At 40.3% G+C, this 27,517-nt stretch overlaps 1 protein-coding gene across 4 annotated transcripts in view; it reads left to right on the top strand.

Moving 5' to 3' along the window:
• bnc2 (basonuclin 2) overlaps positions 1 to 27,160 on the top strand; it is a 229,097-nt gene extending 201,937 nt beyond the window's left edge. For 3 of the 4 annotated variants that reach the window (XM_023333338.1, XM_023333337.1, XM_023333339.1), the window contains 2 exons: positions 10,606 to 12,968; positions 24,968 to 27,160. In XM_023333338.1, the coding sequence (XP_023189106.1) occupies positions 10,606 to 12,968; positions 24,968 to 25,760 (3,156 nt within the window). In that variant the 3' untranslated portion in view covers positions 25,761 to 27,160. Of the gene's footprint in view, positions 1 to 10,605; positions 12,969 to 21,686; positions 21,761 to 24,967 lie in introns of all 4 variants that reach the window. The other variant, XM_023333340.1, reaches the window with a different exon arrangement.
• The last annotated feature ends 357 nt before the right edge of the window (positions 27,161 to 27,517 follow it).

The raw sequence follows: 27,517 nt of genomic DNA, 5'->3' as shown, positions 1-27,517 counted from the left end.
ACAGATATTTCTGCAGATAAAAGGATTTATACTGTATAGAACCGATGGATGGATGGATGGATGGATAAATGGATGGATGGAAAAATTTGATTTAAAACTCGTTTCTCAGATATTTTCGACCCATTTTGGCCCAGTCTGAAGCTTAAACTGGTTCTGAGTTGGAACCAGTTTGGCAGTGAAACATTGTAGGGAAAGGACTGGAGGAAAGGTAGCAGATAGCAACACTCTCTCTCTCTCTCTCTCTCTCTCTCACCCCCTAGACTTGAGTTAATGGTCTTGCGTCTTCCTGGCAGCCTGTCAATAATGGCTCTGATCACATTAAATAAAGAGTCCATTAGCTTATTCTTTCTCTTCCTGCGCTGCTAATGCGGCGCGTTGCAGCTTACACACACCTCTGCTGCTGCGGCACCAACGCAGCACAACCTCAGCCCCTCCAGCTTTCCAAACGCTTCCCTCCGCTTCCTGGAGGTGGAAGTTTCGATACAGGAACGCCAGGAACCGAACTTTAATGTGGCTAAAGGAGCAAACTGTGAGCATATGCTGCTCTGTGCGGCTCTTCTGCCAACACGGTAATCAAGGCAAAGGAGATGTGATGTAAGTGGGAGAGGGGAGCGTTTCTCCGCTCCTCCGCCGCCTCACTGCTCTCCGTTGGCCCTGGAGCGAATGCAGAGGCCCCTGCATCTGTCTCCCAGGCCCACGACGGACCCGGCTGCTGCTGCTGCTGCCGCAATTAACGGGAAGCATCAGACAGTCGCTTTCTCCGAGGCGTTCCCCCTGGCTCCGTGCTGGGTCCGCTGAGCTTTCGCCACGGTTACGGTGCTTCAGCGCTCAGAATCAGGGTTAAAACAGATCTGGGTTTTTCAATGGTCTAATTCAATTGGTTTTTTAAAGTGTGTTTGCTATTTAATATTAGTTATTAGACGTGTCACTATTTGCACTAGAAACTAGAGCTACGATCTTGTGTTTTTACAGTGTTCTGCACCAGATTCTGGATGTTTCAATGTTTCACACTGAAAAATAACAAAATCTTACCAAGTAATTTTGGTTTATCTCAGTTTACTTAAAATAAGACAAAACTTACGGACAAGTAACTTTTGAGCAGGAAGCTTGGTCTAAGTCAATAAATCCTCAATATTGATGAAAAATGCTAGTTTCACTGTCGAATTGTGTCACTTTATAATATAATATAAAAATGTCATAAGTGAAATAATTTGATGTGAAACTTTTTCATCAATATTAATGATGTGAAACAAGTTAGTTTTGTGTTATTTACGCCTGTCATGACAACAAATGTTGGACGGGAAATTGTCCCAGAAATTATTGCAATAAACGATAATCGTACACATCTCAAAGAACAACAATGCTGCAAGATTTCAACATCCAGTAGAAAGTACTTAGTTTGCACTACCTGCCACTTTTGCCTGTTTTCCCTGTCAAAGCAGAATGATGCATTCATTTTATTTGTTTGTGCTGTTTTGTTTGTTTTGGATGTTTAAAATGTTTTCCAGTTCCAGTGTTGAATGTTAACTAGAATTGAAAGTTTATTCATCTTTGAGAATGTGTTCCTGGATTATTATGGCATCAAAACAAAAAGATTATCGCGATAACTTCTGGGACAATTTATCCTCCAGCAAAATTCATCGTGACTCACTTCAGTTCAAAAAGATAATAAATAGATCCATTAACACGAAAACATTACTAAATCTATCATTTCAAGATGCTCCAGTTAATTTTATAAATGTGCCACATATTCCAGTTAGTTTGTTTTTCCCCATTTGTTACAGTTTTTCTATATTTCAGTTACGGAACGTGTTTTATTCAGCTCAGCTGATTCTGTTGGTTTTAGTTTGCTATAAACTGTCGGAACAGCGAGAGCGCGCCGTTCTCCGGGGTCTGAAATGGCTTCCATGTGCTGCACCTTTCGCCGGGCGGGGGGCCAAACGACCGTCCCGTCCTCTTTCTGAAGAAGCCGGGGGACATCTTTTCGACGTTAAGCACCGCTGATGACGGCGGCGGTTTGAAGTCGGGAGAGTCAGATGAATCAGAGCAGAGGAGACGTAAAATGACAGCTTTGTTTTCAAAAACAGATAATAAAAGACAAGACAGTGGAAAAAGAGATGGAAACGGTTTGGGAAAGGCCACCTGGAACCCGGCGTGTGCCAGGTTCTGACTCACCCGCCCGTACGGCAGGCCGTTTTACCATAAAATCTGATCCAACAAACTCTCCTTTATGACTAGACATGTTACTTAAGTTATATCTAATTACATTTCAGATTTCAAATATTAAGACTTAAATTATGGTTTGTCATAAAGTAATATTTTTTTATGTTTTGACTAGTCATTTCCAATTAAAGATATCTTAATTTGCATCAGTATTAATTTATATTTTGATAGGAGATATTTACGATTCGACTGGTGCAAATTAAATTGCAGAAATCCTGAAAGCGAATAATTAAATGAGATATCTAAAAGTGTAAATCTGAGTAGTAAAAAGTCTCTAAATCAGGGGTCTCAAACTCCAGTCCTGGAGGGCCGCCGTCCTTCTAGATGTGTCTCTGCTGCACAACACCTGAACAGAATAATTAGGTCATTAAGGCTCTGGAGAACTGATCTACACAAGGAGGAGGTGATTAAGCCATTTCATTCCAGTGTTTTGGACCAGTGGCTCATCTATAAAATGCAGGACTGTGGCCCTCGAGGCCTGGAGTTTGACGCCTGTGATCTAAATGAATTCGGTATCTTGAACATAGGCGGCTTTTCTATTTCAGAGGTCTTCAATTCTGGCTAGTCAAAAAGTCACAGATTTAGGTGCAACTTTCAGATTTCAGTGAAACAACATAAAAATGTTTTTAAAGTGCTCCATTTTTAGCTTGGTTATAAAGATGCACTTTTTGCTCCCCAAATCCGTTTCTAGATGTAATTTGTTCGTCTGAAGTCAATGAAAGGAAATTGTTTGTGGATTTCTGAAGCAGTTTGCGAAGTTAAACTTTGTGCTGGAAACCCAAAACTCTGCAGGCAATTATTTGGACACCTTATGGGGGCTTATGTCTAATTTCTTAATTCAGACATGTATACATATTTAAGGTAATTTTGACCATTCATTGGAGATACTTTGAAGTGTAATTACAGACGTGTTGCTTATTTAAGATATCAATATTTATTTACATAATAAAAACACTATAAACACACCTTACATATCTGAATGAACAGTTTGAAACCAGAAGCAGACGTTACATTTTGTCAGATGCCATCGTTAAATTAATTTAAAAAACATCAAATATTTTGGTCAATGTTCAAAAGCAACTTTAAAATCCAGGAAGGCATTTTGATTTGTCAAAATTTAACTGAAGACATCTTGAATTATTATTCCTACTAGTCAGAACGTAAACGCGGATGGGAAAAATGTAGTTGTGTTGAGTCAACCACACTGCAAAAACACAAAATCTAAGTATTTTTGGTTTAGTTTCTAGTGTAAATATCTGAATACACTTAAAGTCAGACAAAACTAACTTATAAGTAAATTTTCAGCAAGATTTAGAAAATGTCTCAAGTCAATAATTCCTTAATATTGATGAAAATTTTTGTTCTATTGGCAGATTATTTAATTTAAAACATTAGAAAATGTCTTGTTATATGTGAAATACTTTTTCAGTAATTTTAAGGAATTACTGACATAAAACAAGCTCCTATATCTTGCTAAAAGATTATTTGTATGTTAGTTTTGTCTTATTTCAAGTATACTAAGACATTTAGAAACTAGACCAAAATTGTTTGGTAAGATTTTGTGTTTTTCAGTGTAGAACGCAATTAGTCAGACTGAACCGATTTTATGTTCAACTGGCCTGCCGTACCGTCTTCTGCAGCATAATGACCCCTGACCCCCCTCCCTTTCCATCTAGTGCAGCAACTGCACTATAAATCTCACTCCAGTCGATTAGCGTGCCCTTAGCAACAGCTAACACACGGTCATGAATTTTTAACCGAAGCCATGACTCAAATCGGGCAGAGAGGTGAAGCCAGGGTATCCTGTGGCCTGTTAGCTGATCGCTGCGTCTGCTGCAGCACAACCAGCCCTGTGGCCTCCTCACATTCACTTATCCTGCAGCCGCCTGTCCTCTGTGATGAAGTCGGCCCTTTTCCATGGTTCCTGATTAGATAAGAGCCGCCTCTGAATGGTGTCTCATCAGCTGGCGCTTATTCAATCATCTCCGTTTCCACATCGCTTCTGTTTTCACGTGGAAACCAGAATTTGAGCAAAAAGTTTACAGAAGATATTATGTACCCTTTTAGTTCCTGAGGATCTCGTTTCCCACCAAAGCGTTTCTCGTTGAAAAGACCTTGAAGCTTATTTGTGGAGAGGCGTCTTGTCTGCCCGCTGAAACTCAGGCCACCGTTTCTCTGAATTCTTCACATTTGTGGAGAAACAAATGATTGAACTCTGCAAAGTTTTAAACAACCGCTTTTATCTTGTTACATTTTCCAAGGAAACCGACTCCGACTGGCTTTAACTTGTACATCAACTACAATAAACTAAATAACTCACTTCAAAACATGGAATTAATTTAGATAGTCGTTTCTCGGAGTGTTTATTTTTGATGGCTGAAAACTAACAAACCTAAAACTGAGTTTCTGTTATTATGTCATGAGCAAGGTTAGAGTTTGTTGATGCTAATTTGACTTTGACTAAGAAGTGGGCTGCTCACGGTGCTTTATCTAGGGATGCTACTGGGAAATTGAGTGGAAGGAAAAGATCCATCTGTTGTAGCTGGTTTATATTTTGTACTTTCCATATATTTTCATTTATAAATATTGTCTAATTACATAATTTAAAATAAGTTGTGCACAGATAACTGCTAACCAACATTGGTTCAGGGGCTTTGGACACATTAAAACTAAATTTAAAATAAAAATGAGTAAAAATAAAGCAGACAGAGTCTAAAGAAAACTTTAAAGGAGGGGCAACATTGACTTTTTCAGCTGTACATAATGTTTCTGTTATCCGTTCATCAAAGCATACATGGAGAGCTGCTTTGATTCATTTATGCATGTTTGAATCGGGGGAGGCTAAGCGCTATCTGTCACAAAGCTCCGCCCATTTCCACCAAGCACAAATTTCTCTTAAGTTGTTTTTGATCTATACGGTATTTTCATAACAACTGAAGCTAACATATTTCCTTTGTTGTGCTATAAAATGGCACTATAATAATACATACCGGCCCTTTAAGAGATGTTTGGAAAACCTGGAGAACTGATGAGCAAAGCAAACTGAATTTTACATCAAATCTGGCTGATTGGGAGAAAAAATGTAAAGACAAAACCCAAAGTGCAAGTTATGTTTGCTAAAAATCTACCTGTCCCTCCATCCATCACTGTTATATGAAGCTTTTGATCAACGCAGATTACGGTTGAAAAAGTGCCAATGAGGATGAAATTAATTGGCCTACAGCAGCTTGAACAAACGTTCATTTTCGGCTCCACTGCAGAATAATCTCTTCTGATGAACCGAGCTTAAAAGAGAAATAACCCGAGATCACAACGTGTAAATTTCAGCCTTTATGATTCCTCCGAATGTCGTCCACCCACGTCCTCGTGGAGCTGGAGATTTTTCTGTGCGCCATCACAGGGGAAGCAGCAGAGATGGTTGTTCACAGATGACCTTTGACCAGCCGCTGGGGAGGCGAAGGGGGAGCCAGCTTGTGCCTTTGGAGCGGCTGGCCTCTGATGTGATGGCTCCAGGCAGTGGGCTTTGCGTGAACCGATCCCCGATGGGGCCCCCCTCGTCACTAGATCCTCTGCATTATTCATCGCGGTCCGCGGCGGAGGCAGGCGGAAAACGGAATAGAAAGCGTCAAGGTTCAGGACCTTCTCAGATCACAAGGAACTTCTGCTTAACCTCCCTTGAAGTGATAAACACAGGAATAGAGTATGTTTTCTTTTTTTTAAGCAACTGGATCTGAGAGTAGGACTGGAGATCAATGGGGATTCCCTGGAGGCTTAGAGGAGATCACATTCACTGCGAGGTGATTGGTGGATCAATGCGGTTCCCATGGTTCACTTTGCCATTGTGAGAACGGATCCTCTTCATTCCAACCAGTTCAGAGATCTCCCAGTTTACTTTCTAGCTCACAAGGAAACATGCAACAAATTGCATAATCTGCTAATTGCATAATTGGTTGACATGTTGTAACTAGGAGCGCTAACCCAGCCCCGGGGTTAGTGGGCTACGTTAAGACATTTTTGCACAACATCCAGCATTCGTGACGCAGCAGCGAGAAGACGGATGAACGCGCTTGCGTGTCAGATTAATTCAAGGAGGCAGGCGGATAAAATAAACCAACATCTGAGGCTGTGGAGCAGATAAAGTGGGGGTACCCCGCCGTCTCTCTGCTGTAATTATTGGCTAATAGTCATTAACCTGGCAAACAAAAGGTTTAGCTGCATTGTTTAAAGGACTCTGGGATGCATAATGACAGACTAATATGTCATAGCACTAGGGGAGAGGGGGAGGGTGGATTAATGAGATTTTACTGAAGGGAGTGTACAAGAAGAGGTGGGGCACGGCTGGAAAATAGAGAGGGAAGAGGGCCACATTAAGCTAATTGGAAGATGAGTGCCTACTTGTAAAAGTGCTTCTAATGGCGTATTTGTTTCTCTCGCTGCAGCGCAGAGCTAATGCAGGGGAGTGCAGCTGCAAGACTTAAAGTAGTAAAGATTATGAGGACAAGCGTTTGTCTGCGAATGTGTGTCAACACGCTTTACATCAATCAGGGTGTCCAAACTTTTTGTCAAAAAAACCTCGAAAGGTAAAGAAAAAAAAAACAATGTTCCTTTTCCTCCTCCACAATACACTAAGCCTCCCCTGCTTCATTAAATAAATAGAGCAGTCAGGTTCGTTGCTGGGGAAATTTTTTTTAAAAATTATTATAGATTTAAATCGTAAATTGAATTTGTCTCATTAAAAGAAAGTTTGCAAATTTTCTAGGTATCGATTGGAAAAAAAGTAGAACAAAATTTATTCAACTCTGAGCAATAAAATGAGGATTTGGTTCATTCTTCCTTTGAAAACACTGTATTAAGTTTAATGCGTTGATTAAAATCTGATTTTTTGAGTAAAAGTCTCCAATAACAAAGTTTGATCATTTAAAGACATAGTTAGAAATGTTTTCTATTGTAAGGACATTTAATTTGAGATCATTTAACAAAACAAACTCTCCATCTACATCAAACAGGAAATTTAGATCATTCTGGAACTGAAATCAGGGGCCACACACAGTCATCTCAGGGGCCGCAAATGGCCCCCGGACCTCCCTTTGGGCATCGCCGCTGCAGACGCTGGACATTAGCGCTCGTAGCTTCATCATCAGAAGCTCCTGCAGGACGGACAGCTCGTGTCTTCCTGCAGACAATTCTTTTATTTCTGAACTTCTGTTGACTTTTGGCTTTGAGAGAGTTTATGATTAATGCAGCGGCTCCATCTGGACCTCTGGCTGCTTCCTGAAACTCCAGCGACCGCTGAACAGCGGTTCTCTGCGTTCTGATTCCCTCCAACGCCTCAAAATAAACTGTCTTCTTCCTGTAAGTTGGAAGTAAATAGTTGGAAATGTTTGTCTTAAGGATATCGTTTTAATCTGAACTTATTAGCAACTCTCAACACTTTTTGCATATTTGTACAATGTCTTGCAAAAGTATTTATAACCCCTGAAGTTTTTAATTGCAGTCACCTTCCACTCCACTTAAAAGTCTCATCCAGTCCATCAGACTGGATGGAGAGCATCTTGAAACTTATTCCAAGTCGGGCTTTGGCTAGGCCATCCCAACACATGATAATCGCCTTCCAGTTGGTCTGCTTGGAGTGAAATAGAGCAGAGTTAACTGTAAAACTAATGCATTTTGAAAATCTTGTAAGTTTTTCCTTCCACTCAGCTGCTGTGAGCTACTTTATGTACGTGTAGTCACATAAAATCCATGTAGAAGATGAAAGTTTGCCGTTGTATCGCAACAATGTGAAAAAGTTTAATGGGTGTGAATACTTCCCCAAAACGACATCACTTACCACTCGAAATTACGTGATGTCGTTTTCATTTAAAAGGTGAAAATTTCCTCAATTTCACCTTAAAAATCCAGAATATTACAATGTAAATAACCAGGCGACCTCTGCGTATTTATAACGTGTAAAAAAAGTCAGTTTTTGTTTCCCTGAAGTGTAAAACCCAGACTGCTGCTCTTCTTAGAATCCCCATTTCTTAAGAACATTTTTCAGATGGTGGAACTATTCACAGATTCACTTTCTAATTTACTTTCATTATTTTGTTTCAATTAAATCAAATGGAAGTGCTAATGCCCGCATGGCCATGCAGTATGAAATAATAGTGTCCAGGCTAGAATTTAAAGTCGTACCTCCAGGCTAAAACTCCAGAGCGCACACAGAATGAAAGTGTAAAATGTTTTTTAATGTATATTTAACAGCAAATACCCCAGTGACTATTGATGTTTGGTCTCAGAAGAATCTATTTCTCTGGTATATCTAAGGGCATGATATGAAACCACTCACACTTTTATTTCTTTTTCTCTGTTTTCTTCCTCTGTGTGTCTCCCGTAGTATCTCCCTCTCTCTTTTTTTTCCCGCTGTCTCTCTTTAAACATTTATCTTCTGTTTTCTCCTTACAGGCCCTTTGTGCTTTTGTGATGTTGGTTTTTACAGCTTTCTGCGCACCACAGCCGCCATTTATCTTTTATAGATGCCAGCAGCAAGGAGCGCGTAAGAAATGCTACCATTTCAGCATGACTAATTGTCATCGCTCGGCGCTGCTCCCCTGATGTCACTCGCTGCTGCTCCCCTGAGGGCCTGCAGTGTGTGAACCGCAATGTTTACACTGTACATTTCCATTTTGTTCACATAAATACTCCAACTCTGAATATTATCATCAGTTGCAGCGTGTTGCTCGGTTTGTGAACTCATTCGCCAGCAGCAATCTGAAACAGGTGAAGATATGGGGCCCCAGAAGAGGAAAAACTATCAGAATAGTCTTTGCCTGAACTAAGCCTCATCATCATCTGTTTACCTTTGGATGCGCTACCTTTCTTTTTAAATCTGTTTATTGCAAAAAAATCCAGGCTAAGTCAATGCTTTATTTGGATCATTACCCAAGTCTCAACAGTAGATATTTTAAAATTGAGCATCAGTTAATCAAAACTTTAGTTATATTGTAGTTAAACAAGACGCATTGTTATAAAAATGTTCACATTTCACTTATAATAAAATGTATTTAGAGAGTTTTATTAGAGGTGCACCGATTTATTGGCCAGCTGATTGATTGGCGGAGATTTCCTTAAGTTTAGGAGATCGGTGATCAGCCGATACTTACATGTGAAGCAGATCTTATCCCCTGAGATTATCAACAAAGATCTAAAAATCAACCAATGTCCTCTTCTGCTCTGCAGTGAGAGGTTTGACTGACGGACCGGCCCACCAGGTCATGTCTGCACGTTTACAGTTAATAGTCGCCTCAGCAACTTTCTTCCTATATTTATTAACATATCAGACAAAATAAATCAAAATCAGCGGGTCAGGATTCTTAAAGTTCGGTAATTGGCGATTGGACCAAAAACTGCAATCGATGCTCCCCTAATTTTACCCAAAAGTTTTTATGGCACTGCTCCTATTTAATTTGGTCTGCTGTCTCTTAAATAATGACAGATTAGGGCTCCTGGTCAAACCTAATATACTCATATTTATTCACATTTCCTTACAGAAGTTAATAAGCGGATTGGAGAAAATGGCTTTAAAGCATCAGGTGTCAAGGGAGGCGAAATGTCTCACAGTAGATAATTGCTTTAGAAATTTAAAAAAAATTGGGTACAAAACTGGAAAGACAACAAATGGTAAAGTGTCAAAATGACCAGCAGGAGCTCAAAAGTTAACTAAATGTGACCATAAGTCTGCAAAGACACAACATTTTCTATACTGTCGTCACTATTAAACAACAAAGTGTTATTTTTACCATGACATCAAAACCATTATATTCTCAAATTATGAAAGCAATTAAATCTGAAGTCATCATGAAATTAAAACCTTCCAGTCCCTCAGCAGGTCCTACCTAACAAACATTTCCTGTCTTATTCTTGGTTTATGGTAATATTTCTGTTTTTGTTGTCTGGATTCAGGTGTTTCTCAGGTAAACGACACGTTGGGCTGCATTTACCACTAAATACATCCTGTATTAACTTGTACTCTGTTTTTTCTTCAGTAATGTTAGAATTGTTATTATTACACATACATGTGTCTTGTTGTTACTCAGTTTTGTCCTCTTTGTGCAGTTTCTCCTGAATTCCTGATATTTTTAAAATCAGATTAAAAATGGTGGACCTTTTGATTCACTTTGCCGATCTGCAGGACTGATCAGCACAAGAATAAGAGAGATTGTTGAAGGGTAGACCTTTGATGAAGCGTATCAGGTGTCGCTCCAGGGGACCTCTGGGTATCATGAATGGAAAAACCCACCTTACCCCTTGCTCTGTATCTTCCTTTGACCAGACTAATTATTCGCAATCAATAACAGTCTGTATCTTCTCTCTTGTCTCTCTCGTCTCTTCTGGGACATTCAGGATGCTGCAGGCAAGGTTTTGGACCGCTGGACCATCATGTCCCGTGAAGAAGAGATCATCACCCTGCAGCAGTTTCTGCGCTTTGGTGAGACCAAGTCCATCGTGGAGCTGATGGCTATTCAGGAGAAAGAAGGTCAGGCGGTCACAGTTCCCTCGTCAAAGACAGACTCTGGGATTAGGACGTTCATCGAAAGTAATAACAGAACCCGCAGCCCGGGGCTCTTGACACATCTGGAGAACAGTAGCCCCTCCAGCATTCATCACTTTGAGAATATCCCCAACAGCTTAGCCTTCCTCTTACCGTTCCAGTATATCAACCCGGTCTCTGCCCCCATGCTCGGCTTGCCCCCTAATGGCCTCCCAATGGAGCAGTCTGCCCTTCGGCTTCGGGAGCCCAGCCTCCCAAACCAAGGAGAGCAGGTGGAGACCAGCGAGTCAGAGGTGTCCCTATCGCCCTTCCGCACAGGTCAGAGCCCGAGTCGCGGAGTACTGGGACCCATCAACAACACTGAACCCAAGACAGAACCCAACAACTGTGCATCGCCCATCTCCCCAACCCCGTCCACCCAGCAAGCTCAGCAGCAGTCGTCCCTTCAGCAACCGCAGCAGGGCCAACAGCAGACCCAAAGCCAGTCTCAGCAACACAACAGTCTGGGCGACCATCAGGTGCATCACCACTTCGTCAAGGATGAGCCTTCGAAGTCCATCAGCCATCCTTCGTTCTCCTCCAAGATGCATCGCATACGCCGCATGGGAGCCACCTCACGCAAGGGTCGCGTGTGCTGCAATGCGTGTGGAAAGACCTTTTATGACAAAGGCACACTTAAGATACACTATAATGCCGTACACTTGAAGATTAAACACCGCTGCACCATTGAGGGATGCAACATGGTCTTCAGCTCCCTGCGCAGCCGCAACCGCCACAGTGCCAATCCCAACCCACGGTTGCACATGCCCATGCTGCGCAACAACCGCGACAAGGACCTTATCCGTGCCAATTCCACCACAGGTACGCCTGTCATCTCAAGCAGCAAGAACGGCGGCTTCACGCTCACCAGCCCCGGAAGGCCACCGCTGGGTTTTACGACTCCCCCAGTAGACCCGATGCTTCAGTCCCCGCTGCAGAGTCCCCTGGTGTTCCCTTCACTGAAATCAGTGCAGCCAGTCCAACCAGTGCCCCCGTTCTACCGAACACTTGTGTCTCCAGCAGACCTCGTCAGCCCTCCAGTGTCACTGCCAACCAGCCCCATCATGCCCGCTACTACCAACAGCACCACCCTGATGGACCAGCAGCAGCAGATCCTGGCTGCTGTTGTCTCGCACAACAATGTTCACTTGTCAGAGGCAAGTCCAATGTCCCACCGGCTGTCCACTGGTGGCAGTCAGGACCTCACCACAAGCAGTGACCCCACACCCAAGAAGAAACCTCGTAAATCGAGCATGCCAGTTAAGATTGAGAAGGAAGTGATTGACGTAGCAGATGACTTTGAGGACAAAGATGAGGACGACGACGACACTATCCACCATAATCACCAGGCAAGTCTTCTTCACAACAACATTAAAATCAACGGTAACTGCAACAGCAACAACAATGGTGCAAGTGGCACTGGCCACCACAGTGGCGGCAGTGGCCAGCAGTCGCCCTCCCAGGACGAGATGAGCCCTGGCCTGGCCCTTAGGGGGATGATGAGGCAAAGCGAGGACGAATGTAGGGAAGGGACTGGCAGCGACAGCAGAGGCGGCGCTTCAGAGCTGCGTTGTATGGACAGCTTTACCTCAGAAGATCAGGACCACGAGAGAGACTTTGAAAACGAGTCTGAAACCTCAGACTCAAAGATGTTCTACCGCGATGACCTGATGGACGGAGAGGAACATCAAAAGCACGGCAGAGGAGGAAGAGGTCTGGACAAGGAGCATGAAAACGAGGCCCACGAGGACGAACACTTGAGAAAAGACATCGAGGGAAACGGTCATTCCTCACCGTCTCCTCATGGGCCTCCGATCAAGATCAAAGAAGAGCTCAATGATCCGACTTACGACATGTTTTGCATGAGTCAGTATGGCCTCTACAACGGGGGCATGGCGGCAGCAGCCGCCGCCGCCGCTAGCATGGCCGCTCTGCACGAGAGCTTCATTTCCTCCATGGGGTACGGCGCGAGTCCACCCAAATTCCCCATGTCTCAGTCGCCCGAAGGAGACCCGTGCTCCAGCCCTGACCCCAAGATCTGCTACGTCTGTAAGAAGAGCTTCAAGAGCTCCTATAGCATGAAACTGCACTACAAGAACGTGCACCTGAAAGAGATGCATGTGTGCACGGTGGCTGGCTGCAATGCTGCTTTCCCCTCCCGACGGAGCAGAGACAGGTGAGTGCAGCAGGACTCCAAATGACACATAACTTTACTGTGTCTAATGTGTTTGATTTAGACTTGACTCAGAATGTGTTTTAGGTTTTCAGGTTCTACATTTTTCATCATGCTCCCTAATATTTTGCTTCCAAGCAGCCAAACTTTTCTCTTTGTGTCTTTTAAAGTTGTCTAGACCAACAGTTCTTCAGGCTTTCTAGAGGCATTTCAAGGTGTTTTATTTGCACACTGACTTTCCCCTTATTTTCACTAAGGTCTTTGTATCGTAATACATTAAGGATTGGATTTGCTGTTTAAGCCCCAACTCTGACCAATGAATCATCGGTCAGAGTTTTTAAGTTATATAACTTAAAAAAATAAAATCTCCCAACCCTAAGGGATAGATAGCCAGTTGTGTCTACACTTAACCTGAAACTTACAGAAGCAAAGAAGCATGTTTTAAATTTCATCTCAGGGCAGGTTGTTGCAAAGACACATTTTGTTTTTTACGTGTTCAGCTCTGAAACGTGCCAAAGGTAACAAGTTTGAGGCATGAAATAATATTTTGTAATATAATTTTGCATCAACAAGATGATTTCCAGTGAGCCATTTGCCAAATGTTTTGGCATAACTGGGCTATACGCGTACGCCGTGTCCTCATTAAATCGAGAAAATCCGAACAAGCAGGGAGGAAAAAGCCATGCAGACACAAAACTTGTTTTTTTTTCTCTCTTTACATTTGAAGTTTTATGATTTACACAGTGCTGTCTGCACTTATTGGCGCCCGTTGTTGCCACTCTGGGGAGATTCATATCTCCCTAAATCTTCCTCACTGAGGACGGCGGCAAAATGAACTTCTCTTCTTTGTCCGAGTTATTTGAACTCATCTGACTGGAGATGTGAGTAAGTTTAGATAAGTAGACATTTTATCGCACTGCTGCTGAATCCTCAGCAAGAAAAGGAGCTACTGGCTCTCCTAAAAGTTGCTGGATGATTTTATCGCCTGATTTGCATATTTGCTTATTTGCGAGCCAGACAGCAGATGAAAAGAATATCTACATTGGCAAGAGAAAAAGTGATTAAAAATGATTAAAATGTGTTTAATGGACTTTATGAAATAATTTAGAAATATTAATAGTTTGCTTTAAACAAAGGACACTTTTGACAGTTTCTTCTCAGAATTGGTGTTAAATTAACTCTTTCAGTTACTTCAGTCATGGAATAATTTTAACACTTGAAATAGTTAAAACTGCTCGACGTCTTGTTGAAGTAACTCTGAAAGAGTTAAATTAATCACCAAATCTGAGAAGAACGAAATAAAAAGATTAAAAGAAAAACATTAAGTTCCATCAAAAATGATATTTACATCCCGCTGTGCAATCTTTCAAAAAATTTACCTGCAAAATTTTTAACAACACAGTACAATGTAGCTGGATTTATAGCCTTTTTTTTATTGGCAACAGTATTTTCACACAATTATTTCCTGATTTATACAGATTAACAAATCTGCAATACAGGAAATGGATGTTCTCTTGTCTTTCTCCTCTAGAAGAGACCTCAGGATATTTAAAAAATTAATAATAAATAAATAAACATTCCCTTTTCAGTCTTCCTGGGAAATTAATAATAGTTGCATCCCTGATTTTCTTAAATTCTAATATTTTTATGTCTTTACCTTCTGGATAAATGTTTTTATAGTAGTTTATAGTAGTTTATACAGTAATATATATATAATATATTAATATATAATCTCCTGATCTTTACCAGGAATGAAAAGCATTGTGTGTTTTTGTTAAATGACTTAAACAAAACAAATGTCAACAATAAAAGAAATCTATAATCTCAAAGTCAAATTAACATTTTGAAAACCTTCCAAAACCCTGGAGAATTATTGATTAGGATTACTGTAAAATATGACACAGCAGAGGAAACAAAGTGGCAGTAAGTCAGTTTAACTCTCAGCTGCTTTCAAAGTTTTTCTGTGCAAACTAACACTTAACATCTGTTAGTTAATAAGAAATTAAAAAGGTACTCAGGGACATCTGCCTGGTGTCAAGTTAAAGTTTAGAGACCAGAGTGTGATGCAGAGAAACACACACACACACACACACACATATAAAAATACACTCCAGGCTTCCAGCTGCAGCGTGTTGTTTACCTGCCCTCGCCGCCTCACCTTTGCACCGTGAAATCAGGCCGCATACGTTAACGGTGACGGCGGTTTGTCAAGCCGCTGCATTCATTAGCGCATCAGGAGGTGATGCGCCGCGCTCACCTGGGCTTGTTAGCACGTATCCGTCCCGCCCGCCCCGATCCGCACGACACCCGGCTGATGGCAGCTGCATGTCACAACACGCTGCGTACCACACTCAGGATGTCCAAAGGGTGGCTCCGGGGGCCGTTTGTGGCCCTCTGGATTATTTTGTTCGGCCTCTCGCTCTACAAGCACAGGGAAGGATTTCTACAACTAAAATCTAATTAAACGACTTTTTTGTTTTCAGATACCAGACTAAAGTATTTTCTTTTATCAACAATGTTTCTGCCAAACATAAAAATGAGAACAATGAACCCAAAACATGTTGGAGAATATTTACCCTGCTTACATTTCTGTCAACAATAATTCACAGATTCACTTTGCTTTATTACAATATTGTCTATTTAGTAAATTATTCAAGAGATAAAAACAAACAAATGTCCTAAGAAATACATTTTACACAATATTGTGGCCATTGAGTTTTCTCAGCTCGACTGTTTCGAACCTTCACTGCAAAAACATAAAATCTTAACAAGTATTTTTGGTGCAAATATCTCAGTACACTTGAGATCCAATAAAACTAACTTACAAGTAACTTTATCAGCCACACATTGGGGTTTATTTTAAGTCAATAATTCCTTAATATTAACTAGTTCCACTGGCAGATTATTTCACTTTTAACAAGGGAAATATTTCTTGCTATAAGTGAAATAATCTGCCAAAGGAACTTTTTAATCAATATTAATGAACTATTGACTTGAAACAATTTATTTCTTGCTGAAAAACTACTTGTAAGATAGTTTTGTCTTATTTTAAGCGTACCGAGATATTTGCACCAAAAATGCTTTTTGTGTGTTTTTGCAGTGTAATGGCAAAACGTTTGGACATCCCTGAAAAGTCTGCTTTAACTTTTCTCCTCTGCAAGAAAATCTGAAAACATAAAATGTTTTTCCTGTCATTTTCTACTTCGCCCATCTTTTTTCAGTTGAACTTTTTCAACTTCTTTTGTTGTTTCGAACCGTGAACGCAGCTCTAACCGTGAACGCAGCTCTGACCGTGAACGCAGCTCTAACCGTGAACGCAGCTCTAACCGTGAACGCAGCTCTAACCGTGAACGCAGCTCTGACCGTGAACGCAGCTCTAACCGTGAACGCAGCTCTGACCGTGAACGCAGCTCTAACCGTGAACGCAGCTCTGACCGTGAACGCAGCTCTAACCGTGAACGCAGCTCTAACCGTGGCACGCACCGCCGCTCCGTGGCGCGTCGCGGATGCCTCGGTTACGACCAGCCTGCACAAACACGTTCACCACTTTCAAGTTAAAACACTTCTTTTCTTTGGTTTCTTTTAATTCTCGAATTGTGAAACACCTTGCCTGCAACATCGCCATTAAAAGAAATCTAACGTGAAAAGCTGCATTTTTCAGCTGAAACTGACAAAATGCTGACGTCTCGTCCGTGTGAATGTCCACAGATCTCCATTTATTTATTAAAAACACATTTGTTAGAGCAACAGGACACGAGTTTGAGCTTCAAACAGGAACCAAAACAACTAAAATCAGAGCAAACAGCCAGGCTTTGAGACGAGTCCATACTCATCAGATCTGTCCCCAGGTAATCCTTTAATGACATAATGTGTATCTGAGAGCAGTGGAAGCAATAAAACAGGAATATCATTTAGCGGCTTTCACCAGAGCATTGTCTCTGATAAGATCAAGAAACTACGTGTACGGATTTATTCGGCACAAATTGCTGCTTGAACGTTGATTGCTTGGAAATGTAATAAGTTCTACTAATTCCTTTTTCTTCTAATCAGATGTTTGTGCAGCAGAGACAATTAATAAGCTGGATAAAACACTTAATTTCACTTAAATAGTATTTGAGAAAGAGATTAAATCAGTCTTTTTGGATAATTTGATGTTCGCGTGTAAGTGTTTCAATAAATCAATTAATATGATCTCAAAGATTTCCGTTTGCATGATTTTTAGCTTTTCTCTCTTTCTACAAAATTACTAACAAAAGTCTTCGGTCTGGTGCTTTGCTCTCAACTACAAGGACAGTTTTGTTTACAGAGACTTCATTAATTTCATTTTTTGCTTTATTTTTGATATTTAAAGTCCAGTTGCAGTGTTAAATGCTCATCAGAATTTGAAGTTTATTGATTGAGAATGTGTTTTTGCATTATTGTGCCGTTACTTGAAAATATCCTCAAAACAGCAACGTTATTCCTTATCGCGACAATTTCTGGGGCAATTTATCATCCAACAAAATTTGTTGTCCTGACCGGACTAATGATTACAGTCATAAATATAAATATATAAAAACATGGCAAAGTTACATATAAAACCCCGTATATAATTAAAGCTGTCTAATATATAATACTTGTAAAAAAAAAACTCAGAGCTGATCCCACAGTTAACGAACGGGAACAGAAAAAGGGGGAGGAGCTTCTGTAACTTTCAGTTACTGGTTGCTATGGTAACCGCCAACTGCCAGGGGCCGAGTAACAGAGTGAAAATGGTGTCAAAACAACAGTTTTATGGCTGAATTTGTCCTGACGGGTCTACTCTCTATGTTTGGTCCACAATATTAATACACCAAAAGCAACAAAACAGCAAATGACGCCATCTTTGGACCCGTTTACCGCTCAGTCTGCACTGTTGATAAATAAACAGCAGATTTCACACAGTAAAACATCTGCGCTCACTGTAATACACTCACTTAACGCGGCCTTGAGCCAGCAGGTTCTGGACGCGAGGTTTTTAAATGTGAAGCAGAACAAATGAAGGTTTATTTTAGGGGGCTTGGAGAACCCAGATCTGTTTTTACCCCTCCTTCACCTCCAAAGGCTGGACATGTTTTCGTGTCGCCGCGGTGAGCAGGTGTCCTCCATCTTCCGCGTTCCCGCGACGCAGCCGAGCGCAGACCGCCGTCCCTGCATGCGCCGCTGCAAATGGAGAGAGTGAAGGTTAATTATGTTGGAAAAGTCTCTCCTTCCTCTTCCCGTCTTTTCCCCTCGGTCCCCTCACGGCATGTGGGCTCCGAGTTCGGGTCTCCCAAACAAAAGGGCAGAGAGAGAATAGGTTAGCAAAAGCCACTCCAACTATCTGGTGAATAAAAAGACATCACTGCTGATTAATTTTAAAGAAAATGCAGAATAAAATCCTCCTTCTTAGATGAAAAACGCATAGAAAACCCACAACTTGTTTTATGCATTTTTAATGAACAATTTAATTTGAAGTCTATGCTGTTTGGAAAGTTTGAACTTTCCAAACAGTAGCAAAGGTTATTATGATTAAATAAACTAAAGGTTAATGTTTATTTCAGACCTTTGCAAGAACAAAACAATCAGCAGGAGAGACAACGAAGCAAAATAAACAAATTATTTAATATTCAACACATCTCTGCTCTTTATTCATCTGCTTCATGCTTGGATGTAAACATTTACTAAAACTAAACATTATATTAGTGATAACTAGCACAAACACTGTAAAAACTAATTTAAACTAACTTGATTAATAACAAAACTAAACTATTATTACCCTGCAGAGCAACATTATTACAGTTAACCAAAGCAAATAAAAACAGTAATTAATTGAGAAAAACTATAACTTACTAGAAGTATATTGTGCATTTATAAAGCTAACTAAAACATACTGAAATTATAGATACAATATCCTTTGTTTCAGTGTTTATGAATCTATTTTTTAGTTTTTTGAGCAGGTGAGAAATTAATATTTTCTTTTTCTTCCCCAAATAAGCAGTTTACGCCAACTGTCGGCTAATTACGTCGCTGCGTACTCCCCCTAGTGGCAAAATGGCAGCAGCACCAGCGTCAGCTGGTTGTTCAACAATAATTTAATACATTTTTAAAAATGTATTATCTTCTGCTAAGTGGGCCTGTCAAAGGTTATCGTGATAAATGATGATATTGTTGTTTTTTCGACCATTTTCTAGTAATATAAGGAACTAGAACATATTCTCATAGACCATTAAACTTTAAATTCTAATAAACATTTAACACTGAAATTGGATTTTAAATATCCAAAATAAATAAACAAAACCAATAAAATGAATTATGATGTCTCTTTGAGGCCAAAGACTTTAGTTTTCTCATTTTTGGTAGAAAGAGAAGAAAAATAGAGAAATAATCATCATGGAAATGATTATTTTAATTTAATTGATTTATTGCATCAGGCCAAAACACAATCACAATACAATACTTTGACCTTTTAGAAAACCTGTAGCTACTACCACAAAAACTAGCAACAACACTGTAAAAACTCATTAAAACCAACAAAATAGAGGTAAACCATGCTGAGAAACCCAGAGCTATTATAACCGTGCGGCGGAGTGATGAATGTGGGTAAAATCCACGTCCTCCCACTCACCTAAGAGCTCATAACAACGCCCCGAACGACAGCGAAGACAAAGGACCGGCAGCGTCAGCTCGACACCTCGCCGCTCTCCATCTCATTTACACATTACGAGCCATTTAGACAACATGAGCACATTTAGGTACGAATCCGAACACGTTCGCTCCGACACGGAGACCAGGGGCAAGGGCCATCAGATGAACCTAAAGATGATTAACGGTGACTGGGACAGAAAGGCTGCCTCCTCTGCACGGCTCCCTGCGGAGGCCTCCCCCGTCTGCTGGGCGAAGATGAGACTGCCGAATTGGTTTGCCAGCCGCATTACCGGCCAGCAGGGAGGCGCTGGGGAGGGAGCGGGGGGAGGAAGATGAAGCGTACTGAAGAGGAGTGATGGAGGAACGGAGGGGAGCGGCGGATCTAAATCTGATAAATGAAGAGAAGAGGGCATAATGTGGACGCAGTTCACTTATCCTGACAACACAAGTTAAATCGAGGTCATTAAAATGACCACAAGCTGCTTTTTGTTTGGTTTTGTAAATAATTACAGTAAAATCGTGTTGAATTTTGCTTACAAGTTCTTGTGAAGAAGCAAACTGTTAGTTTTAAGATTTTTATTCATTTAAATAATGTGATTTTCACGTCAGAGTATTAGGGCCAGACTAAGAGGTTGTTGTTTTTTAATCATGAGAATAAAGTTATTAGTAAAGTAAAGCCGCCATAAAAATGAAAAGAAAGTCGTTTTAAAGGTCAGAGCCTCGATAGACACAAACGTTTCAAAGTCCTGATACGGATAACGATTTAATGCTGATGTGTAAAAATATAGAGTATTTATTTACCTGTTAAACTGATTCACATTCATAACTTCACACCCAGCGAAATATTAGGGTTTTGTTTAGTAAGCAGTTATAAAATGACTAGGTTATTCTCCTGATATTTAAGCTTTATATTAGCAATATTATGTGTTTGTTCTCATAAGATAACGAGAAAAAAATAAATAAATGTTTTCATTTTAATACGATTTCAGTCTAGTGATATTATGATTTTATTCTTGTATTATTTTAGATGTATTGTTCCAAAATAACAATAAAGTCGTAATAATACGAGAATAAAGTCTGATGACTTTATTCTCATAATGAGTTTACTTTCATATTGTCACAATTTTATTCTGTAATTCTTTCGACTTTGTTGTCCACGACAATAAAGTCGAAAGAATATGAAAAAAAAAATCTTACAACTTTTTTTTTTACAACTTCAGTCTAGTAATATTTTGAGTTTATTCTCATATTATTGTGACTTTATTCTTGTATTATTTCAGCTTTATTGTTAATCACAATAAAGTCACAATAGTACGAGAAACATTTCATACAACTTATGAGTTTATTCTCGAATTGTTAAATCTTTGTTCTCATAATATAATTTTGTTTTCTTTTTATTCCGGTATTTCATTCATAATTTCACGTTTATTCTCATAACAGTATGATTTAATTCTTGCAAGACTTTTTCTCACAATATTAGGATCTTATTCTTGTAATATTAGTCATTTATTTTCATAACACTATGACTTTATTCCTGTATTTTTCTTTCTTAGCCTGGCCCTTACACTCCATCGTAGACTCGAAGTTTGCATTTTTATTGTCTGAAAAGGATTTTAAGCTTTACTGCTTGAGCTTTAGCCTGTTTGACTTTAACAGATTAATTTAGAGCTTATTAGCAGTGTGAAGGTGTTTTTATGGACATGGAGATGTTGTTGCAAAGGGCCTGCCTACCTGAGCATCATTACCAGCACCCAAACAAAAGCCTGTGGCTCCCCTCTCAACACTCACAGCAGCACAAACACAGAAAACACTGATAATGATCCATCGCCACATGGCTCTCCGTCCAACATTACACTCATAAAGAAAACCATATGAGGGGAAAATATTGTCAGTTTTCCACTGAGACACAGGAAGGTTTGAACATCGTGCAGCGACAGCCACGGCCGATCAATTCGCCACGCTCCCCCTCACCCCCCATTCACCATGCTGACGATGCTCGAGTGGACGGGCTCCTGGTTGCTTGGCTCACAGAAAAGAAAAGGGTCCCTGAAATGAATGTATGTTTACCTCTTGCAGGACAATGTCGGATAGGGAAGTAAATAATTAAAGGAAAGGGACCCTTTTTGACTGCATCAACCCTGCCACTGCTGGTAAGCTCTACAATCCATTGTGACTCCATGTTTTGCCCATCCTGCCCAGGATGATCTTTTATTCTTTTCTTTCGTTTATTTTATTGTGTTTTACACACATGTGCCCTCCCTGCATGGAAACCCTTCACATTAAAGGCAGAGTGTGTGAGAGGAGCAGGCCTTTTATATACTGTCTGCTTAAGTTTCCTTTCTGTGTTTTTATGCAGTTTTTATTGTAACGTGGGCACCTCTCTCCTCTTTTTTAAAGTTTTCTTAGCAGCTGTGAAATTGGAGTTAAAAAGGAATTAGGCCTGTCGTGATAACAAATTTTCCTGGATGATAATTTGTCCCAGAACTTATTGCGATAAATGATATTATTGTTGTTTTGAGGCTATTTTCAAGTAATCTAATGGTAATGGTATAGTAATGCAAGAACAATCTATCAAAGGTCAATAAACTTTACCTTCTAATAAATATTTATCGCTGGAACATGTTAAATATCGAAAATAGATCAACAAAACAACTGAAACAACAAATAAAATTAACTATAAAGTCTTTGTCAACAAAATTATCCTTCAAAAAAAAAGGTTTATTGGAGACCAAAATACCAGACCGGAAACTTTTATCATCCAGTTTTTGGTAGAAAACCAGTAAGTCATTCTGATCGATCTTAATAATTGATTAATTATTGCGACAGGCCTGTTCCCTGCACTGTTTAGCATGGCTTTGTGTGTTAGCTCCGGTGTCGCTAACTGTGTCCCGGCTTTAGCATGGTTTGTTGCTGCGTTTCTTTGATCAGTTACGATTTGTTTGAAGAGAGGGATTAGGAAAAACCTCATCTTCATTAATTCCATCTCAACGCGAAGACGTGTTCATCGAGGTGCTTGATTAACCACCTCTAATACTCAACCAATGAGATAATGCTGTCAGGGCCTCGTGCTAATATGCTATCCAGTTCCCCTCGATTATCACATTACCTCTGCTCAAATCAATTGATAAACTCCCATTCAATATGGTGGACTATTTAATTGAGTCAGAGTCTATTGGATTTGAGGGCTGAGCAGAGCAGACATGCTGACAGTGGTAAACAGTAGCAGGATGCTCTGTCTCTAGCTTTCTGTGTTTTTATTAATTAAAACGATAGCTATAATGTGGAATAATGTTTAGATATGTTAGGTTTATTAATTTTGCTTCAATGTTCAAACTTTCTTGTAATATTTTTAAGTTTTAAAGTGGTCAGTTGCAACCGTTTAACCTTTTTTGTTGCTAACAAACCCCAGAGGACTGCAATCTGCTAAAACAATAAGGAATCAACTGTGATTAAATGTAATTTATTTTTTTTATTTCCACAATAAAATCACTCTAAAAGTGCAGCTACTATTTTTCTACATCTATTTTTCTTTTTTTTTTAAATATAATTTTCCATAAATAAAAACCTCCCATTGTCTTTCTGCAAGGCGTTTATGTTTTTGTTTTATTTTAAACTCAATAAAAATAAAATGATGGTTCTTTAAAAATGTTAAGAGTTTTTCTGTAGATATTTTTCAAAAATCATAAGATATCTTTTTTCCAAAGGTCGGCTCTAAACGGCTTTTATTTAGCAAAAACTAGAGTAAAAATGGCTCTTGGGATTGTAAACGACCTTTGACCTACATAATTCCAACCTAAGAATTATTCATAAAAAAGTTGCAACCAGTTTAAAATTGGATCTGCATGTCAGTTGAAATTAGAGATATTTTATCTCTATTGATCAATATTGATTTATATTATATCGTCACATGAAAAGGCTACAGGACATCATGATACAGTAAAAGATGCTGTAAAACATGATTTTACTGATTTAAGAAAACCAAAACAAGAAATAACTGTATAGATTCACATTATTAGCGATTAGCAATGTTAGCATTTGTTTCTGTTAGCGTTTGTTTGTTTCCACCCAGAAGCTAAAGCTGCTTGGGAACCTCTGGTCTAGGCCAACTGGACTCCAATCTGGTTCCACAAGCATCCAAAGATGATTAATCATAACTATATATATATATATATATATATATATATATCTTAAGAAACCTACTAATAAAACAAATATGTAAATATGTTTTGAAAAAATTACGAGTGAACACTTTCTATTGGCTCCAGAGCTTCTTGCAGCATCTTTTTCCTGCAGTAGTAATTATTGAAGAGTGTTGAGGTTAGCGCAACCTTTTGGCACCTAAGCTGAAAAATAATAATAGACTTCATGTCAGAGAAAGTTGTGTGAATCCGATGCCTCCGTGCATCTCTGGAGGCTTCTCCACCAAAGACCCTCAGGGTAATACAGGCGGTTCCCGGTGAGCCGACAGCTGATAGAAAAGAGCAAAGGCTAGACGATGAACTGAAGGACGACGCATCGCTCAGGTTTCCTGGCTGCTAACAGGAATTACTCGCAGATATTGTTCATTTGACAAAGAGCAAACGATTTGAAAGGCCTTTTGAGAATCTCTGATCAAGACAACTTTAAAAGAAAAAAACCCTGAAAATGTCAAACTTTGCACAGTGCCATGTTTAAAGGGACAGTATCATGTAAGAAAAAATATTTTTTTTAGTTTTACATCATGTTGTAAAGCCAGGTATGTTTTTGATGTTATTCCCTCATCAAAAACATAACTGAGGTGTTGCTTTGATTCTTTCATCCATGTTTGAGAAATCCTTTAATAATCTCCACGGCAACCATTGAGCTGAGCAAAACGCCTGGGTGGACCTAGCCCCGCCTCCAAGACGTAGCTCCACCTCTGAGCTGCAGTTTCCAAGCTAACTAACTTCCCCCATTCAAATTCAATTCAAATTCAAAAATACGTTATTGAACCCAAAGGGAAATTAAATGTTGTTGTAGCTCATATTAATACACATTTTCTTCAGTTATTCATCTCCTTCAGACTAGCCAGCAGAAATTAGCAAACAACTGAAACTACACATTTACAGATCCTCATAATACTTCTCAGGTAAAAATGTTGGTAAAGGGTTAATAGAGGAGCCATGTTGTGATGACTTCCTGTAGTCAGAGTTTCAGAAAGAGCAGGAGCTTCTTAAAGAAACAGAGACCCAATTTCCAAGCATTAAGTCATGAAGTAAAATTTTATATCATTTTTATAACGGCTGACGGTAACATAGCTGGTTGACTGAATGCCGCCCCTTTAAGACTGACTGTTTTTGTCTGGGTTTGATTTCTAACCGCCTCTCTCTTTACGCCAGGCACAGCTCGAACATCAACCTGCACCGCAAACTGCTGACCAAAGAGCTGGACGACATTGTCCTCGACCCTCAACTCACGCCACTGCCCAAGGACCTGCGAGCCGAGTTTCTGGCCAAGCTCTACGCCGGGCACCACATGGGTTTGGACCCGATGGCCAGGATGGGCTTCCGGGGAGCCGCCCTCGGCCTCCCTGGCCTGACCCATAACCCCCTCTCCCACATGAGCAACGAATACCCCCGCCATCCCTTCAACCACAACCTTAGAAACCACCACACCAACGGCCTGTTCCGGGGCCAGCCGGACGACTACATGGTGCTGGACCTGAGCACCACGTCCAGTGTTCAGTCCAGCAGCAGCATCCACTCCTCACACGAGTCTGAAGACGGCAGTGACGAAGGCATCCTCCTGGATGACCTGGAAGAGGATGAGGAGGAGGGCAACAGCGAGGGAGAGGACCTCTCCCGGCGGGCGGAAGGCGGACATCAGGATGAGACCGCAGAACTCAAAGGAGGACAAGATGAGGGGCTGGACTCTTCCTCGTCGCCGTTCCTTCTTTCGTCCACAGGGGGCAGTAATGGCAGCAGCGGTGGGATCCTCTGTAACATCTGCCACAAGGTATACAGCAACAAAGGGACCCTGCGTGTGCACTACAAGACTGTGCACCTTCGCGAGATGCACAAGTGCAAAATCCCTGGCTGCAACATGGTGTTCAGCTCCGTGCGCAGCCGCAACCGACACTCTCAGAACCCGAACCTCCATAAAAACATGCCCTTCTCTACGATTCTAGACTAAACGACGTCCCTCCTGTCTCCTCTGCTCCTTCATTCCTCCTCCATCAAATACAAGCCGCAAGTCCCGTCCTTTGTAAGTCACTGCAAGACATTACTCTCTCCATGTATAAAATGATTGACTCTAGATGAAGTTTATCATTGTGTCCTTTGACTTTTCCTCCTTTGGAAGAACAGGATGACGCCAATCGGCACCTGGAGCTTTATAGCAAAGCTCCAGGTGATTTTACTCATTAGCCCCGCCATTTTTTTTGTTTCGATCTTCTACTCTGTGTTTACGTCCACGTCCAAAGAATCTGTTCAAACTCTTTATTTGTGACTTTGCCTGCGGAAACAGTAGTACTGAGAAAAAAAGAGAAAAACTTCTTGTTGTATTTGTGTATCGATAACTTTTAAATGGATCCCTTACAAAGCATGACAGCTCCATTTGTAAATAACGTCCCAAGAGGCTTTTTTGGTGTAAGAGTTGTGTTGATGGTTGTTTGCTTCCTTTTCCTCTCTTTTTATTGGATTTATGTTACAGTACAGTACAATACTTCCATCTATAGGCAAGAAAGAGGTAGCATCCTTAAAGTTTGACTCATTTACGTTGGTTTGAATCTGATTAATGGGGGAAAAAACCAAGATCATGTGAATTGTTTTAACTACTCGTTAGATATTCAGAGGTTGCCAGCATGCTTCTTTTAGGCTCTTACACTGATATCATTCTCTGTATTTTCTGTTTTTTAATTTCTTTTCTGTTTTTGCACTTTGCATCTATACAAGAGGGAATGTGTAATAATTAATGAGGATTTCTGCAATGGTGAATTAAAGGGGGGGTCCACGGTGGCTTCGTTGCTGATCGAAGCAATAGTACCTTCAAATGCTTTCTTTCTGCATGCACTCAGTTTTGAAGCCTCTGAAAAAAACCCTGAAATGTTTCCCAACTCCTTTATGACGTAGTCAAAGTAAACCCAGACTAAGGCCTAGTCCACACGTACTTCAGGGAAAACAAATTACCTTTCATCCACACAAAAACTCAGCTTTATCATCACTAAAAATTATTTATGAAAACTCCAACCAACCTGGAGCCAACAGGAAACTCTGTATTTGTGTTTGCATGTTTTGTTCACTGAACTGAATCACCGAATTCTGCGGCACATCTAAATGTTAAGGTTGTCAAAGTCAAGCTAGCATAGCTGACCTACTTCCCTCTCTAACCTTTGCTAACCTGTGAAATGTGATGCACTTGGATCTTGTCTTGTTGTCTTAGTGTTGGCAATTAGAAAAAACTGCATCCCTTTTTCTCTTATATATCAGTCGTACGTTTAAGATTTAGTGCGTTGTGTTGACAACTTGACAGCTAAATCCAACAATAGTCATACATGTACAGTACAGACCAAACGTTTGGACACACCTTTTAATTCAACGAGTTTCCTTTATTTTCATGACTATTGACATTGTAGATTCACACTGAAGGCATCAAAACTATGAATAACACATGTGGAAATATGCACTAAACAAAAAGTGTAAAACAACTGAAAATAGCCCTTATATTCTAGTTTCTTCAAAGTAGCAACCTTTTGCTGTGATTACTGCTTTACACACACTCTGCATTTTCTTGATGAGCTTCCAGAGGTCGTCACCTGAAATGGTTTTCACTTCATAGGTCAACCTGCCCTGTCAGGTTAATAAGTGGGATTTCTTGCCTTATGAAAATAAAGAAAACCCATTGAATTAGAAGGTGTGTCCAAACTTTTGGTCTGTACGGTATTTGTCCAC

The sequence above is a fragment of the Xiphophorus maculatus genome, chromosome 5, assembly GCF_002775205.1.
Source record: "Xiphophorus maculatus strain JP 163 A chromosome 5, X_maculatus-5.0-male, whole genome shotgun sequence".
In the NCBI taxonomy this organism is placed as follows: Eukaryota; Metazoa; Chordata; class Actinopteri; order Cyprinodontiformes; family Poeciliidae; genus Xiphophorus; species Xiphophorus maculatus.
The sequence above is the reverse complement of the archived record's forward strand: the minus strand, read 5'-3'. Positions and strand labels throughout refer to the sequence as shown.